We start from the raw sequence: 16,965 nt of genomic DNA, 5'->3' as shown, positions 1-16,965 counted from the left end.
TTTTTTTTTTTTTTTTTTAAATCTGTTTGGAAGCACCTAGTATGCGCAAGGGCCTGTGCCGGGCATGGTGGGAATTGAAGAGTCAGGAACATCCGGCCCTGGCCTCCAGCGTCTCCTGTCTAGCAGGGGTGCGGGCCACCGGCGAGTGGTCAGGGTAAAATCTAGTGGCCAACACCGAGGCAGGGTCAACTCTGGAGTGCAGTGCTTACCAGATTGCTGTATCGGACTGATCTGTTTACGCACCTGTCTCTTAAATGAAAGGGATCTAGTTGTTCTCCCCCTACCTTGCTCTCTGTTCTTGTTTTCTTCTTTCCTACGGGGGGGGGGGGCGGCACATTTCCTATAGGGGGGTCTGCAACGATTAGAACAAACACACAGAAGTAAAATGGGGCTGCTCCGAGAGGGACCGGCTAGCTCACAATGACAGGGCTGGGGGAGAGGCAAGCGGGGTGCCTCTTCTTCCAGCGGGCGCCCAGCGGGCGCTCAGCTGTGACCCTGGGTGTCATCCACAGCACCACGCCACCAGCTCATTGGGGTGCCTGCCTGGCTCAGTCATGTGACTGAGGCGTGTGACTGTTACATGTGACTCAGGCGTGTGACTCTTGATCTCCGGGTCATGAGTTTGAGCCCTAGGTTGGGTGGAGCGCTTACCTAAGAAAAGGAAAAACAAAATGTATATAACTGGGAGTTTCCCTACTCAGGTCGCAAGCAGCCAGACCAGGCTTCTGGGCCATTCCGTCTCCTTGCTCCTTTCTGGGTCCTTCCAGCCCAGCCTAGCAGATGGATAATTTTCATCTGGCCTTCTTACGGTTCTTTCCAGTTTGGCGCTGTTGTGAACATAGCATTGCCCTGACCTTCCTTGTATATGTCTTTCGGCACAAATGAAGATAAATTTGGTGCATATTCATCCAGGAGCGGGACAGGTGGGTCACAGGATGTGGAGATGTGCGGCGTTAGTGGATATTACTTGTTCTGGCGATCAAGTTAACCCAACGATATTAAACCAACTTTCAGGGTTTCAAAAACCACTATTTAAAGTTTATTTATTTATTGTGAGAGAGCTAGAGACAGCATGAGTGGGGAAGGGGCAGACGGAGAGGGAGAGAGGTTGGATCCCAAGTGGGCTCTGCACTGTCAGGGCAGAGCCCAACATGGGGCTTAATTGAACTCACAAAACCACAAGATCATGGCCTGAGCTGAAACCAAGAGTTGGACACTTACTGGACTGAGTCACACAGGTGCCCCCCAAACCACTGTTTTATTTTTGGGCCATGAGTTCAGGCAGGTTTGGAGGGACAGTTCTGTCCATGTGACACTGATGAAGGTCACTTAGGTGCAACCACCTGGTACTATAAAGATCCTAGTGAGGCCTCTCCTGCATGGCAGCCTCGAGAAGGGGGGATGTCTTCTGTGGCAGCTGGCTTCCCCCAGAAGGAGGGCAGGACCAAGGCAGACATCTCCTGGCTGGTCTCAGAAATTATAGAGGATCACCTCTATGCCACAGGTCACATGCATCGCTGACGTCGGCTCAGGTTCACGGTCGTGGGAATTCGAATCTCTCTGCACGGGAGAAGGAACAGAGGATTTGTGTCCGTTGTCATTTCCTGCACTGCTCAGTACTCTCCCAGAGCCCTGTTCATGTACATCTGGAAGCTTCCTTCTCCTCCCTCACCAGCTCGAGGGAGGTATTGCTTTTTTTAAAAAAATTTTTTTAATGTTTGTTTATTTTTGAGAGACAGAGCACGAGCAAGGGAGGGGCAGAGACAGAGAGGGAGACACAGGAATGCAAAGCAGGTTCCAGGCTCTGAGCTGTCAGCGCAGAGCCCAACATGGGGCTCAAACTCTCAAACCGCGAGGTCATGATGAGCCAAAGTCAGGCGCTTAACCTACAGAGCCACCCAGGCGCCCTGGGGAGAAACTTTTTCAACTTCCTAAAATAGAAGTCCCAGCACTTGCTATTACTGTGACCACAGAGAAAAGCTCCCATAGTGACTGAGCTGTCTAGCAGTTCAGAGTTTTAGAACTCTTTCGTAAATATCCGAGCAAAGGGACCTGGCATTGAAAAGACTCTCCAGAATCTCGTTGGTCATGTTCCTGCGTTTGGATAATCTTCTCAATACCCAAGTGATGGACCCGGAAAGGAAAACTATATTTATTGCCTTTTGGAAATGTCCCTGTTGCGTATTTGAGTGACAGAAGCCCAAGAATGATTCCAGAAGGAGACACAGGAAGGAAAGGGGTGGATGAGTGGAAACCTTCAGCGGGGGTTCTGGGGGTCCAGGGTGTGGCAGCGTCCCCTCCGGTCTCCTGACCGTCACCCCTGCCGTCTGGCCTGGCCCAGAATAAGCAGCTATGATGGGAGGTGTGCCCTGGCCTGCTCCGGGCCAGATAACAAATCACGGGAAAAGGGACAAGATGTTCGGGGTCACGAAGGGTTGCATGCCGCAACTTGCAGATCCTGGCTGTGCCTCTCTCCCCGCCACCCCCCTGAGAGCTTTCTGACGGACAATCAGAGCTTTTGATTGATTGTAGTGGCCACAGTCGCCAACCAGGCTCCCCTGTTTGTAGCAGCGAGCGGAGCCAGGACTTCGTGCCTCCAACGCACAGCACACGGGCTTGGGGACGAGGTGCTAGAAATGCCGGGTTACTATCACCTTGCTGGGCCCGGGGGCGCATGCGCACCTCCGGAGTGACGGTGAGCTAGCGGATGCTGTAAGGCATCCCCCCTCCCCCCACGCCTTGGGAGAGCCCTCATGGGACTCCACGGAAGGACAATGCGGAAGGAGTGACTCCTCACAGATCCGTGGCCTTCCCGCTTTCCTCTCGTGCCGGCGCTGGGGGCAGCAGAGAAAGCACACCGGTGGCCGCCTTCTCGCTTTGTTTCCACGCCCTGATCTGACAGCAGCTCCCTGTGCACCCCCGGGCCAATCGTGAACTCCTCTGAGCTTCGCTTTCTCCGTCTGGGCAAGTCAGGCGTGACTTTTGCTGGTCTCGGCAAGAATTTTGGTGCCAACTCGGTCTTCTTCCAATTAGACTGGATAGGAGGCACGTGATGAATGCTGGGTATTCTCATCTGCCAGTTGGGGCTACACCACCCCCCTTCCAACAGCCTCTGGACTGGGCGCTATTGTTATCATGTCCAATTTTACACACAAGGAAACTGAGGCACAGAGGAGTTAGAGAATTCTCCTAGGACCACATACGAGGACATGGCAGAATCAGGATTCAGACAGTAGCTGGCCTCAGGGGCTGACCTTCAGTGGCCCTGCCGCACCATGAGATCCAGGGACCCGCCCAAGGCCGCGTGGCTGGCAAGCGGGGGCCCAGAGGCGATGCCAGGGTGTGTCTGAATCTAAAGCCTGCCCGCGTCACTGCCCTGCTGTAACAGCTGCCAGGTGCCGTTTATTTTTTTTATTTTTAACGTTTATTTATTTTTGAGGCAGAGAGAGACAGATCATGAGCTGGAGAGGAGCAGAGGGAGGACACACAGAATCGGAAGCAGGCTCCAGGCTCTGAGCTGCCAGCACAGAGCCTGACACGGGGCTCAAACCCACAAACTGTGAGATCATGACCTGAGCTGAAGCTGGACGCTCAACCGACTGAGCCACCCAGGTGCCCCCTAGGCGCCATTTTTAATGGCAAGCCCTCTAGAACGGAAGTGTAAATGTCTGTGGTGGGCCATTTCCTAACTAAACAATGGCATGGCCGTTCAAAATACTATGCTTTAAAATTATATGGGAGAGTATTTATTTATGTGAGAAGGTGTTCGAGATACATGAAGTGCACAGAACAGCGTGGGGCTTGGATTCACAGCCAACCGTGGCAAGAAGAGTGATGAAAAAGAGTGAGACACCGTTTCCAGCCCATTCGATTGGGAACCACGTAAGCGGTCTGACAAGGCCGAGTGCTGATGAGGAGACGCGGAGCCGGAGGGCTCTGTACCGGCAAAACCACGCGGGAAGTCATCTCGAAGGACTGACACTGTTCAACCGGCAGTCCTAGCTCTGACAGAAACCCTTGAGGAGGGCGCGCGGTGGCCTGGACGGGGGCTTCCTTGCGGCAATGACCGTGAGAGTAAAAGACTGGATACAACCTGAATTTTAGCAACAGTGGAAGAAATGAAATGGGATCTGTTCATACCACAGAATGCCACACAGCTGTTTCAGCAAAGCAGGTGGTGCTGCATCTATCAACACGGAGCTCCAAAAGCTGTAGCGTGGAAGTAACGGGTTTCAGATCAATCTGCACAGATATTCCCTTTTATTTAAATACTGTAAACACATACGCTAGACACACACACACATACACACACACACACACACACACAGCTAAACATATTACTACCATCAGTGCTTCTGGTGCACAGTGCAAGTATGTCTGTTAGATCTCTGTACATTCTGTATTAATTATTTTTCAATGGTCCCCAATGTGCTTTCTTTTTTTTTTTTTTAAATAAAAAGTATCTCTTTTCCTGAGAGAAAAATGATCTCAAGATATTCATTGTGGCTATCTCTGGGCATTGAGTTGGGATGATTTAGATTTTCCTCTTTTGGCATACCTGTTATTTTCTAAATTTTCCAAACTGAATGTTTATTACACTCTTATATATGGGGAAAAAGTGATTTGTATGTAAATTCTGGAATCTAGAATCAAGGTGAAAAAGGAATTTAGAGCTCGGAGTGAGGGATTTTCACCCCTGCCCGCATGATGGCCAAATGTTTCCTTCCAGGACTCGAGTGTTAGCTGTTGGGAAAAAATAGACTTATGACCAGCTGTCCCTCTCCTCTTCAAAAAGAAGAATTTGAGGTCAGTATTAACCTTTATAAAATACATGGGGGGGGTGGCTAGTGGCTGATCACTTTCTGCAGATAAGAAAAAAACAACTTCTGTCTTCATTTCTAGCTGAGAGCATACATCTAAAAGAGCTTTGGCTAAGCCATGTAACAGTTGGTTAAAAAATAGAAATACCTTGGGGTGCCTGGGTGGGGCTCAGTCGGTTAAGCGTCCAGCTCGTGGTTCCTCAGGTCATGATCTCACGGTATGGGAGTTCGAGCCCCACATCAGGCTCTGCATTGAGTGTCTCCCTCTCTCTTTGACCTTCCCCTGCTCATGCTCTCTCTGTCTCTCTCAAAAAGAAATAAACATGAAAAATAAAACTAAAAAAAACCTAAGACATTCTTGGAAAGATAGGGCACAGAGCAGAACAAGCCAGGCGCAGGGGGATGACATAAGGTCATCCAAACTCTGTACATCAGAAACACTTTGTGCAGCCCTTCTCAGACTACCAGTCAATCTCCCAGTGGAGTATTTAGTGAGCACCTACTGTAAACCAGGTACTATGGAGGTCCCAGAAAAATAGCAGTGACGTGACAGACGTGGGGAGGCCCCCTCTGAGCCCATCACGTCCACCAAGAGGATCCATCTTGCCTTTGGAGATGTCTCCAGGGCCAGCTGCTCCAAGGCAGGGTGAAATCAGACTCTGGCTTCCTCAGCCACTCCTGAGACTTGCCATTTAAGCCCGTATCCAGTTCCCCCATGAAAGGAGCAGAGGGACCATGGCTAAGTAGCAGTTGGGAGACCACAGCCAGAGGTCCGCAGCCCATCAACGAGCTAGGAAGAATGTTAAATAAGTAGTGACAGAATTTATGAAGTGCAGGTGCACTCAGTCACGTGACAGTCCAGACTGTGTGAGGGGAGGACCTGACCGGGTCCAGGAGCTCGCAGGCTTATCCCAGGGAGGTGACAGGAAGCTGAGACCTAGGAATCAGGCTGCGAGCAGGGAAGGCGGGGCTTCCTGAGAAAGAACTCGAGGGAAAGCGCACAGTGCACTTAGGGATCCGGCCAGGCCACCATGTCTGGAGCGTAAAGAAGGGACGTTGACACGCTTGGTTTCTCTCCTTTTCCAGCATCTGGCAGAACCATAAAAGGCTTTGTGGAGTTTTCTAGTAAAGCGGTCCAAGTGCACGGAAGTGCCCAGGGCAGCAGGGCAGCAGGTGGAACGGTGTCCCGCTGCTGACCACGGGGACAGGGACCACATTGCTCCGGCCCCACGAGGCCCGGGTCCCTCCCTCCGGGCGGCTGCTAGGACCACATCCGCCGCGGGACAGCAGCTGTGTTCTCTTAGGGCCCCTCCGCACGTTTTTGTGAGCCGCCTGGCTTGATGGCCCAGACTCCTCTTACCGCTTCCTGTGTTGGGGTTTTGTCTTTCAAGTGGCCTAGAAATCCTGGGCCCGAGAGCCATCCCAGTGACGGGGCCAGCTCGGCTGCACCCAGGGGCGGGGCCCACCTGGCCCGGGGAGAACTGGCTTCTCGGCCCTCCCGGGCTGGCTCCGCTGTTTCTCCGGGGCTTTGCTGCCAGGATGTCCACTCCAAGATGGATCGGGGACATTACATCCTGGACACATAGCCTGATGATGGCAGAGGGTCCAAGTTACCCAGAAAGTAGTGCCCCAAATACCAGTCTTGGAATCAGAAAGAGCTGGGTTTGAATTCCAACGTGCCACTCTACCTCCTGGCCTGTGAAATGGGAATCCCAATACCTACCTCACTGGGTTGGGCCATTGATGAACAACAGAAATTTACTTCTCACAGCGCTGGAGATTGGGAATTCTAAGATCAAGGCGCTGGCAAGTCGTGTCTGTGAGGCCCATTCCTGGGTGGCAGGTGGCCATCTTGCTCCGTTCTCGTGTCGCAGAAACGGGAAGGGCGCCCCCTGGAGTCTCTCAGAGGGCACCCGTCCCATTCCTGACATCACTCCAGCTTTGTGACACCATTACTGCCCAAGGTCCCACTTCCGAGCGCCATCACGATGGGCACTAGGTTCCAACATATGGATTGGGGGGAGGTGGGGCACAAACACTCCGTCTATTGCAGGCGCTTTTCAAGACAGTTACTTGGTTACCTAATATCCTCAAAAGGGGACCGATGGATGTCGTGGTTGGATCATTAGGAACTCAAGATGAGAACAGACTTGAAGTGTTGTACTCTCTTGTAGAAACTAATCTAACCGATCCTCACACTGTCCCGTCTTTAGACCGTGTGGGCCCTCTCGGTTCGGATCCTGAGTGCTTTCGACATGGTCGTGTTCACGACAGGACATCTCAGGTTCATCTTTTACTTCTCCTGGCCCATCTCTCAGTCATCTGTTTCTTCAAGTGGGAAATACTGAGAGACCACAGTACTACTGACTGCCATTACAGTGCTCCTTGTTTTTATTTATTTGTTTTTAATGTCTTTAACATGTATTTATTCTTGAGACAGAGAGAGAGAGTGTGTGTGTGTGAGGGTATGTGAGAGGGGGAGGGGCAGAGAGAGAGAGAGAGAGAGAGAGAGAGACAGATCTGAAGCAAGCTCCAGGCTCTGAGCTGTCAGCACAGAGCCCAAGGTGGGGGCTCCGACCCACAAACCGTGAGATCCTGACCTGAGTCGAAGTCAGATGCTTAACCAACTGAGCCACACAAGTTCTGATCCTTGTGTTTGTGTATGTGTGTATTTATTTATTTATTTATATATTTATTTATATTTTGAGAGAGAGAGGAAGTGCGAGCAGGGGAGGGGCAGAGAGAGAAGGAGACACAGAATTCAAAGCAGGCTTCAGGCTCTGAGCTGTCTGCACAGAGCCCGACTTGAGGCCCTGATCCCATGAACTGTGAGATCATGACCTTGAGACCAAATCAAGAGTCAGATGCTTAACTGCCTGAGCCGCCTGGGTGCTCCTGGAGTGCTCCTTGTTTTGAGACCTCTTCCTGGATAGAGTTAGGAAAGTCTCTTTTTAAGGGAAAAAAATATTAAGTTTAATACGATTACATATAAGTATTTCTAAGTCAAATTGAAATCTATAGGGTTTACTTAACCTTATCCATCTTACATGGGTTTCTCCTTTCTTCCATACAGAAAATCCCAGTCCCCAATGACAGCAATGTCATTGCCAAAAATATGATACTGAAAATAGTTTAATATTTTCTTGGCAGTTCTTTTTGTCCTATGGAATAGCCTGTTATACAGTCTAAATACCATGTTTTAAAAATTACTTAAGACTGTGGCTCTTTGTGGCTGTGCTAGTAATGGGTTACAGTTAGGTGCATTGTTTCACTTTGGTCTTGATTGGGAATTGCGTTTTTAAATTTAATTTTGTTTGAGAGGGGCGCCTGGGTGGCTCCATCAGTTAAGCGTCCAGGTTCAGCTCAGGTCATGATCTCACGTTGGTGGGTTTGAGCCCTGCCTCGGGCTCTGTGCTGACAGGTAGCTCAGAGCCTGGAGCCTGCTTCAGATTCTGTATCTCCCTCTCTCTCTGACCCTCCCGTGCTTGCGCTGTCTCTGTCTCTCAAAAATAAATAAAAAACATAAAAAATATTAAAACAATTTAATTTTGTTTGAGAATTATATAAAATATTTTCAGCAAATATTTCTAAAGCAAATCTACAAAGGAATTTATTTGGAGAAGTCTCCCTCTTTATTAGATCGATAGTGGGACACTACCCACATTTTCCTCCACTGTGCTTTCCTTCACTTCACAATATATCCTGAAGCTCGCTCCGTAATAGTATATAGAGCGAGCCTTCGTTTCCTTTTATAATTGGACAATACTCCATGTGTGCCTGAGTGTAGTTTATTCAATCATCATCCTATTGAAGAGCGTTCAGATTATTCCCAGTCTTGCTTTTACTAACGGTGTTGTACAGTCTCTTTGTTATTTCCCCCAATGTATCTTTGGGATCCATTCCTAGGAGTGAAATTGTAAGTCAGAAATGAAGCACAGATCTGGCAGATATTGTCAAATTGCCCTAACATTGGTTGTGCCAGTTTGTATCATGAGACCCGTTTCTCCATCATCCCACCAACAGAGCAGGCTCGCAAATTTGCCATTTGCCAATTTCATAGGTGAGGAACATCTCGGTGAGGTTTTAACTTTTTAAAATGTTTTTAATGTTTATTTATATCTGAAGGAGAGAGATACAGAGCATGAGTGGGGGAGGGGCAGAGAGAGAGACACACACAGAATCCGAAGCAGGTTCCAGGCTCCAAGCTGTCAGCACAGAGCCCTGTGCTGAGCTGGGGCTTGAGCTCACAAACCCTGAGACCATGACCCGAGCTGAAGTTGGACACCCAACTGACTGAGCCACCCAGGTGCCCCTCCCTAAATATACCTTAAAAGGGACGTAGCTATCCTTATGTCTCCTGGTTATTTGAGGGAGTCTCCCAAGGGGACCTCGAAGGCAGCACCAAGCAGTCTATTAGCTGCAGTCACCCAGCGGGCTGCTGGCCCCGCTCTGTCCTGCCATGCAGCTCTTGCTGGTGCAGCGTCCCTGGCGGCAGCCACGAAGCATCATGGCCACTGGGTAGATGGTAGATGCTATAGAACACAAGGCTGATCACACCCCAGCCATGCTCTTTGGACATAGCAGGACAGGGCTTGGATACCTGAAGAAGCCAGAATGGCTGCCCCCAATACTTTGCTATCTCACCTCCCTCCCTCTGCCCCTAATCTTGTGTGATTCTCCTTCAGTGTATCCTGAACGGTTCAATCTGCTTCTGGCTTCTGATTCTTGTCTAGAATCTTAGAAGGATGTTCATGAAAAGGGTTCCTTCCTTGGATGGCTGAAACCCCCTCCCAGGGGCCAGAAGAACTGAGGCCTTCCTCTGCACTGATGAACGCAGACACACAGAGGACCGCGAGCTCCACCATCAGCATCTGCTTGGCCCCAGCTGTCCCTTCCGGGGGCACCACCCGTCTCATCCGCACGCAGGCAGAGCACACAATTAGCGGACTCTTTCTTACTTAGGACAGTAAAGCAGGAATTCCTCATGGAAAATTAACTTGTATCAGTTTAAGGAGCAAAATAAGTGAGAAAGTGGATGAAATTACTTGGAGATACATTTAAATGCAAACAATCCTGGAGTGTACACGCACTAACAAGAAAATACCAGTGATAGGAACCAAAGAAGAACTTTTGTTTTAACGTTTGTTTATTTATTTGGAGAGAGAGAGCACATGCGTGTGCATGCAAGCAGGGGAGGGGCAGAGAGGGGGGAAAGAGAGGGAGAGAAAGAATCCCATGCTATCAGTGCAGAGCCCAAAGCGGGTCTCAAACTCACGAACCATGAGATCATAACCCGAGCCGAGATCAAGAGTCGGATGCTTAACCAACTGAGCCACCCAGGAGCCTCAAAAAGGGCCTTTTAAATTCACAGAAGGCATGTTAAGCGAGCAGAGTTAAGCATACTGATTGAAATGAATTAGGGAAAAAAATGCCCCACTTTGGAAACAGTTTCCTAAAAAAAAAACACATAAATTCATAAAATAGTCCTAGGACTCATACATATTACAATTCTAATGCAAGTACTCCTATTTTTTAAAAAAGAAAATCATAGTGAGTGGGAAAAAATGCTTAAAGGCTCATAAAAAGTTGATGACTTTTTTTTTTTTTTACTGTTTACTACTTTCTGTTTTACTATCACTTTCATCAATTGGTTATTCTGCATCATATACTATCGATGAGCCTGAAGATTTTTGTTAAGTGCACACTGATCGGTGGCGGTTGGGGTGCTGGTGGAGGGGGCTGTCCATGGCAAAGCACTGTGATGCTTAGCGCGGACGTTCTGGAAGTGTGGCGGAACTGAAGACACCAGTGCACTGAAGACATTTAGTTATTCGGTGACTACATCTTAATGTGTCTTTGTCCCTCCCAGCCCTGCCTGCTTGTGGAAAGCCCCAGGGTGTCTGGCCTCAGGGAGGAGCCCCAGGAAGCAGTTCTGTCCATGTAGTCCTTGTTGGGATCTTGGAATGACAGCTTAGCCCAGGATCTGGGGATGACGAAGGTCTCAACTGGCTTAAGGGGGTCCTCCATTCCCTTCCTGACCGACACTCAGGGCCCAGGCGCGGGACTTAGTTCCTGTGGGGGGGCATTTCTTCTCTTCTGCACCTCATCTTGCTGACTCTGCAGTGTCAGTCCCCTGTCCAGGCCACCCTGCCCCCTGCCATTTTCATCCCCTGTTCCTATGTCCTTTGGGGTACCTGTAGGGACAAGGGTGAGGCAAGAGAGACCCTCAGGCTGCAAAATCCTAGCATCCGCTGCCCCTAGGGTCTGAGGGCAAGTGCCTCCTGACTGGTGAGCTGCCTCTCCCACCTCATGCAAGTCCTGGTCCTGCCGCAGGCCTCAGGGTCTGGCCTCCAGGAAGGTTCGGGAAGGAGAATGAGGCACTGTAGCTTGGCCACCCACTTATATGGAGCACTGCCATGCCTTCTGGAGCTCTCAGACCCTTGGGCCTGACCATGGCCTTGAGAACTCCTCAAAGTCTATTCCTCTGCCTGAAAAAAAGGCAAAGTTAACATCTTGCTTTTCCAAGAGAAGGACAACTGAATCCAATTTCAGCCCACGAAGACCACCCAGGGGAGGCAGTAGGCTGAAATTCAGGAATCTTGGGTGCCATGGCCGTGCCACTAGCTAGCTCAGTCTCTCTGGGGTTCAGTTTGTTTACCTGTAGAATCCACAAGGGTTGGACCCAGGGACTTTCCATTCTCTTCTCTCTGTGGCATTTTATGGAGCTGGGAATCTGTGACTCTGAGAAAACCCTGGCAGAGGGGTATTTTCAGGGAAAGTGCAGGCTGCCACTGTGGTCCAGGCAGCTTAGGGGTTTGGGGGGAGACCTGGGAGGCTGGGGGGCAGCTGGGGGGGGCAAGGGTGGAGAGCACAGGTGCACCCACCCCGGCCAGGCACTTTCTTTAGTCCCAAGTGGTGGAGATTTGAGGGGAAAACTAGTGAGCCCTAGAAACGTATCCTCAGGAAAAGGCATTGAGTTCGGTTCTAAAGTCAATGGTGCGCTAATAGCTTCTGGAACACCGAGAGGGCCTCACACCTCTTACAACGCCCCCAGTGATGCTGAATTGGGGCAGACCGGGCTCCTGAGCGAGGCTGTGCCTGAGCTAGAAATCAGTCACACGGCCGTGTTGGTACAGAGTGTAGAAAATAGATTATTCTAATTGCTAATTGTTCTCGAGACCCCTACGAAGGTGTTTTGTTTTTAAATGTGGCCTAAATGTTCTCCTCAACAGGCACGGCGAAGGAATTACAGTTTATTCAGAGGCTGACAGGTTGCTGATTGAAGTACAAAGAAGACTAATCAAGGTTGTTGTTTTTCCTTTTTTCACATGGTTTTTAACATTTACAAAGAAAATGATTTCGAGGGGTGCGCCCTAGAAACAGGCTGTACGCAGTTCCCAATCAGCGGAATACTCCTATTCCGGAGAATGTTCCCTTCACCCTCATCTCTTACTACCCTCTCCCTGATCATCGGCATCTAAATATAACAGGAATTGCTCTTTCTTTCCTAACTCTCGGGGAGGAGGATAGAGAGACTTGAGGGCATCCTGTTGGAACATTCCAGGACCGTGTCTGGGATAACGTGGCAGACACAAACCTCCCTCCCTTGAACGGACGGGGAGGCAGCCCAGCGATGACCCCCGTCCAGAGGAAAGGAGCAGAAGCCTCTCAGCTGGCCGTGAAGGCCACCCTCCCAGCCCTGCTCCCCAGAGCTAGACTCGGGGGACCCTCAGTTAGCGCGTTCAAAGATGGGAGACAGGCCGGAGAGTGCGGGGAGAGGGGCTTGGGCAGATGTGGAGAGCAAGCCTGCTGAGGACCCGTTCTTTGAAGAATTCCTTGCTTGCAGGCATCTTGAGAAAGTGGCCTTTTCCTGGAGTCCTCAAGCCCCAGTGGCCTCTCACAGGCCACCTCACGGTGCCAGTGGGTCAGTAGACCTGGGACTCCCGAGGTCGCGGGTAATGGGATGGGTTGAATTAGCCCTTGCCTCAGGGGGATGGATAATGCTGTTTTCGGCTCATGCCGGGGCAGGATCAAACCATGTCAGATCATCTTTGAGAAATATCTCTGGGCTATTCCTGAGGACAGGCTTGCTTTCTGTTTTTAATCCAGGTATAGTTAATATGCAAGTCCTATGCATTCAGGTGTACAAGACAATGATGAACAAATCTGTGAGGGACAGGACTCTGGCACCCCACAGACCAAGGGTGCGTCCAGCACGCCGGTGGGACAGGAAGAACACGTGCAGAGCCACCAGCCAGCCTTCAGGCTGAGATTTACACCTTTGTAAGTCGTGGGAGCGCTTCCCCGGCCATGTTTTCAACTCAGTTTTCAAGCTAAGCCTAATGGCACGATTCAGGACACGGTGTCTGCGCTGGTGGCCATCTGACATGTGTCTGTTCCATCCTTTCCTAAGTCCAGTTACAGCCAACCCAACCCCTGGGATCCTCTGAGCAGCCTGGAGGAAGACGTGCTTCAGAGGAATGCCCACCACCCAGGAGACCCTCAGAGAAGAGCAAGAAGGAGCTCGCCTTACAAAGGCAGCGCTGTTTCCTTGGCTTCCCTGCGGTTTCTAATTCGTAGTATTATTCTAATTTTTATTCTATGATTCTAATTATTATTACTCCCCCCTCCCCAAATTTTGGCATCCTCACTATATCTCCATTTAACTCATCAAATTGGAAAACACCAGATAGGTCATCGGATAGAATTCTCTTGCTCATTCGCTCCTCTTCAGCCTCACGGGTCCCCGCACTGCTCATGAAGAACACGCCCTCCACATACACTTCGCAGTGTGGTTCTCTCTGCCCCAATGCTCTTCCCTCATCTGCAAGTCTTCTCAGTGAGGCACTTGCCTAATTACCCAATCTGAAATCATAACTCACCCAACATGTCCCATCTGCCTCCATGTTTTTCTCCACAGCTCTTAGCCCGTCTAAAATCTTATTATACGTATTAATTTATCCTATTGCCTATCTCCTTTACTACAACGGAAGCTCCAGATGAGGACAAGAGCTCAGCGATTTCATCTGTGTTGTTGACTTGTCTCCGGTAACTAGAAAAGAGCCGAGCGAACAGCAAGTACTCTGTAAATATTTGTTGAATAAATACTTCAATGGATGAGTGATGTGGGCTGAACCACTCCCCACGCGCAGGCAGCCCAGCCTTCTCCAAATGCGTAGGGTCTCACTTCCGGTTAAAGCCCCGCCCCCACCCCTCCCATCACGTCTTGAAGATTTCTCTTCACGTCTTGTAGGTCTAGCAGAGTAATTCGGAAACAGTATATTTCATGCACGTTCTGTTTTGTCTTGAACCGGAGGGACCTTCAAAGAATCTAATTTTTTTCGTACTGATCAAAGTGAAAGCTAAATTTTATTCCTCTGATATCGTTTTAATAAATGAATTTATGGGGCACCTGGGTGGTTCAGTCAGTTAGACTTCTGACTTCAACTCACGTCATGATCTCCAATTCGTGAGTTTGAGCCCTGGGTCGGGCTCTGTGCTGACAGCTCCTGGAGCCTGCTTCGGATTGTGTGTCTCTCTCTCTCTCTGCCCCACCCCTGCTAACACCTCTCTCTCTCTTTAAAAAATAAAATAAATGAATTTATTACAAAATTCATTGTTAGTAATTTGCTTAATGTTCTCTCATATATTTTTTCTTAGGTATAATCGGTTTATAGATCTCCTTCCACTGTTATACTCTACCTTTAACAGGATGTAATGTCACTGTTGTGTTATTTTTGCAAATATTAAATCTACTATGGATATGGCATAGGAATTATTGGAGGTTTGAAGGAATTTGTTCATGAAACTCTCCAGGTCCAGTGTTATTTTTGAGAGGCAACTATAAATAATTTCTAAAGTGTTCTCTATTCAGATATTAAGATCTTCCTGGGGTGCCTGGCTGGCTCCGTCAGTAGAGCATGCAACTCTTGATCTCAGAGTTGTAAATTCAAGCCCCATGTTGGTGTGGAGATTACTTTAATAATAAAATCTTTTTTCCCCAAAAAAAGATCTTACAACAATTTTCATAATTTACTATTTTTCATAAAAATCATATATTTGTATGGAAAGAAAGGCAGCCTACTGGGTGGGAGAAGATATTTGTAAATCATATATCCAATAAGGAGTTAATATCTAAAATATATAAAGAACGCACATAACTCAACACCAAAAAATAAAGAATACAATTAAAAATGGGCAGAGGGCTTAGACATTTTTCAAAGGAGACACACAGATGGCCATCAGACACATGAAAAGACACTCAACATCACTAATCACCAGGGAAATGCAAATCAAAAGCACAATGATACATTACCTCACACCAGTCAGAAAGGCTGGTGTCAAAAAGACAGGTATTGGCAAGGATATGGAGAAAGAGGAACGCTTGTGAAATGCTGGTAGGAATGTAAATTGGTGCAGCTACTGAAAATAGTATGGAAGTTCCTCAAATATTAAAAATAGAAATATCCTACAATACAGCAATTCCACTTCTGGGTATTTACCCAAAGGAAATGAAAACATGAATTTAAAGAGATACAAGCCCCCATATGTTTGTTGGAGCATTATTTACAACAGCCAAGATATATGCAAACACCCAAGTGTCCACTGACAGGCAAATGAATAAAGATGTGGTGTGTACACCTCCCACACACCCCCACACACTGGAATGTTACTTAGCCCTAAAAAAGAATGGCATCTTGCCATTTGCAACAGCATGTCTGGAAGTAGAGGGTATTGTGCTAAGTGAAATTGTCAGATAAACATAAATACCATATGATCTCACTTATCTGTGGAATCTAAAAAATGAATAAACAAGCAGAAAACAAATACACTCATAAAAATAGAGAACAAACTGGTGGTTGCCAGAGCAGAGGGGGGGTGTGAGGATGGGCGAAGGAGATTAAGAGCTGGACACTACCAGGAATAAATTAAGCAAGTCACATGGATGAAAAGTACAGTGTAGGGAATACAGTCAACAATATTGTAATAATTTTGTATCTGTGACAGATGGGGACTACACTGAACCTTGATGAGCATTTTGTAATGTATATAAGTCAAGTCACTATGTATATAACATGGTCAACTAGTACTTCAATTTACAAAACCACACACATTTCATTCGTATTTTTCAGTTGAGCTCTGCAAGCATGTGTCAACAATTTAAAAATCTGTAATGTTTTTATTCCCCACATTTCATTCTACTTTAGTTCAGATGAACATTCTCTCTTCTTGATTAAAATGACTGGAAGTTTGTTTTCTATTGTTGTTTCTCAGAGACGCATTTCTTTGATGTTCTCTCTAATAAATTTCTCTCCGGTCTCCTCTTACTTTGTCATTTCTTTATCCTATTAAGATAGCTAATAAGATTACCTTACTCTTTTTTTCTAACTTCTTTAAATGAGTCTTTTATTTCATTTGCTTTCTTTTTCATAAAAGAAAAGAGTTTAAGGTATGAATATCATATTAACAATAGCCTATAATTTTTGATATGTAGTGTTATTTTCTTAAATGTCATATAATGGAGAATTTTGTCTCATCATTGTTCTGGGTTCCTGAGATAGAGTTTTTTGACCCCTGGAAATTCCTGAGTAGTAAGTGAGTTTTTCTTATTCATGAGGGGCCACTGAATCACGCCCAAATTTATTCTAAGGAGATGACTTGGATGGGGACTGGTCATGCTGGTGACCAATCCTGTGATTACAGGGCTGCTTGTGGCTTTGAGCCACATGTTGTCAGCCCGACCTCCCCGACCGCTGGGGAAAGGGACACTGAGTTCAATCACGTAGCCAATGGGTCAATCAGTCACGCTTATGTAATGAAATCCCAGTAGAAACTGAACACGGAAGCCCTGGTGAGCATCTTGGGTGCTGAGCACATTGACGTGCGGGAGGTGATGTGACCTGATTCCGCGAGAAGAGGGCACAGTCTCTCACACCATGTGTCTCTTCACTGACTGGTCTTGATTTGTATCTTTTAGAATAAACTATAAGAATAAGTACAGCACTTTCCTGAGTTCTGTGAGTCATTCTAGTGAATTATTGAAGCGAAGGAGGTCAGAGGAGCACTTTTGAATTTGTAGCCAGATGGTCAGAAGTGCAAGTAGCTTAAGGACCCCCAAACCTGCAGCTGGTAAAGGACACGTGAG

At 48.0% G+C, this 16,965-nt stretch overlaps 1 protein-coding gene across 1 annotated transcript in view; it reads right to left on the bottom strand.

Moving 5' to 3' along the window:
* Positions 1-1,239: 1,239 nt before the first annotated feature.
* MSRB2 (methionine sulfoxide reductase B2) overlaps positions 1,240-16,965 on the bottom strand; it is a 39,115-nt gene continuing 23,389 nt past the window's right edge. Inside the window, exon 5 of the mRNA XM_029954758.1 lies at positions 1,240-1,560. Coding sequence (XP_029810618.1) covers positions 1,471-1,560 — 90 coding nt within the window. The 3' untranslated portion in view covers positions 1,240-1,470. The remainder of the gene's footprint in view (positions 1,561-16,965) is intronic.

The sequence above is a fragment of the Suricata suricatta genome, chromosome 10 (assembly GCF_006229205.1).
Source record: "Suricata suricatta isolate VVHF042 chromosome 10, meerkat_22Aug2017_6uvM2_HiC, whole genome shotgun sequence".
Lineage (NCBI taxonomy): Eukaryota > Metazoa > Chordata > Mammalia > Carnivora > Herpestidae > Suricata > Suricata suricatta.
The sequence above is the reverse complement of the archived record's forward strand: the minus strand, read 5'-3'. Positions and strand labels throughout refer to the sequence as shown.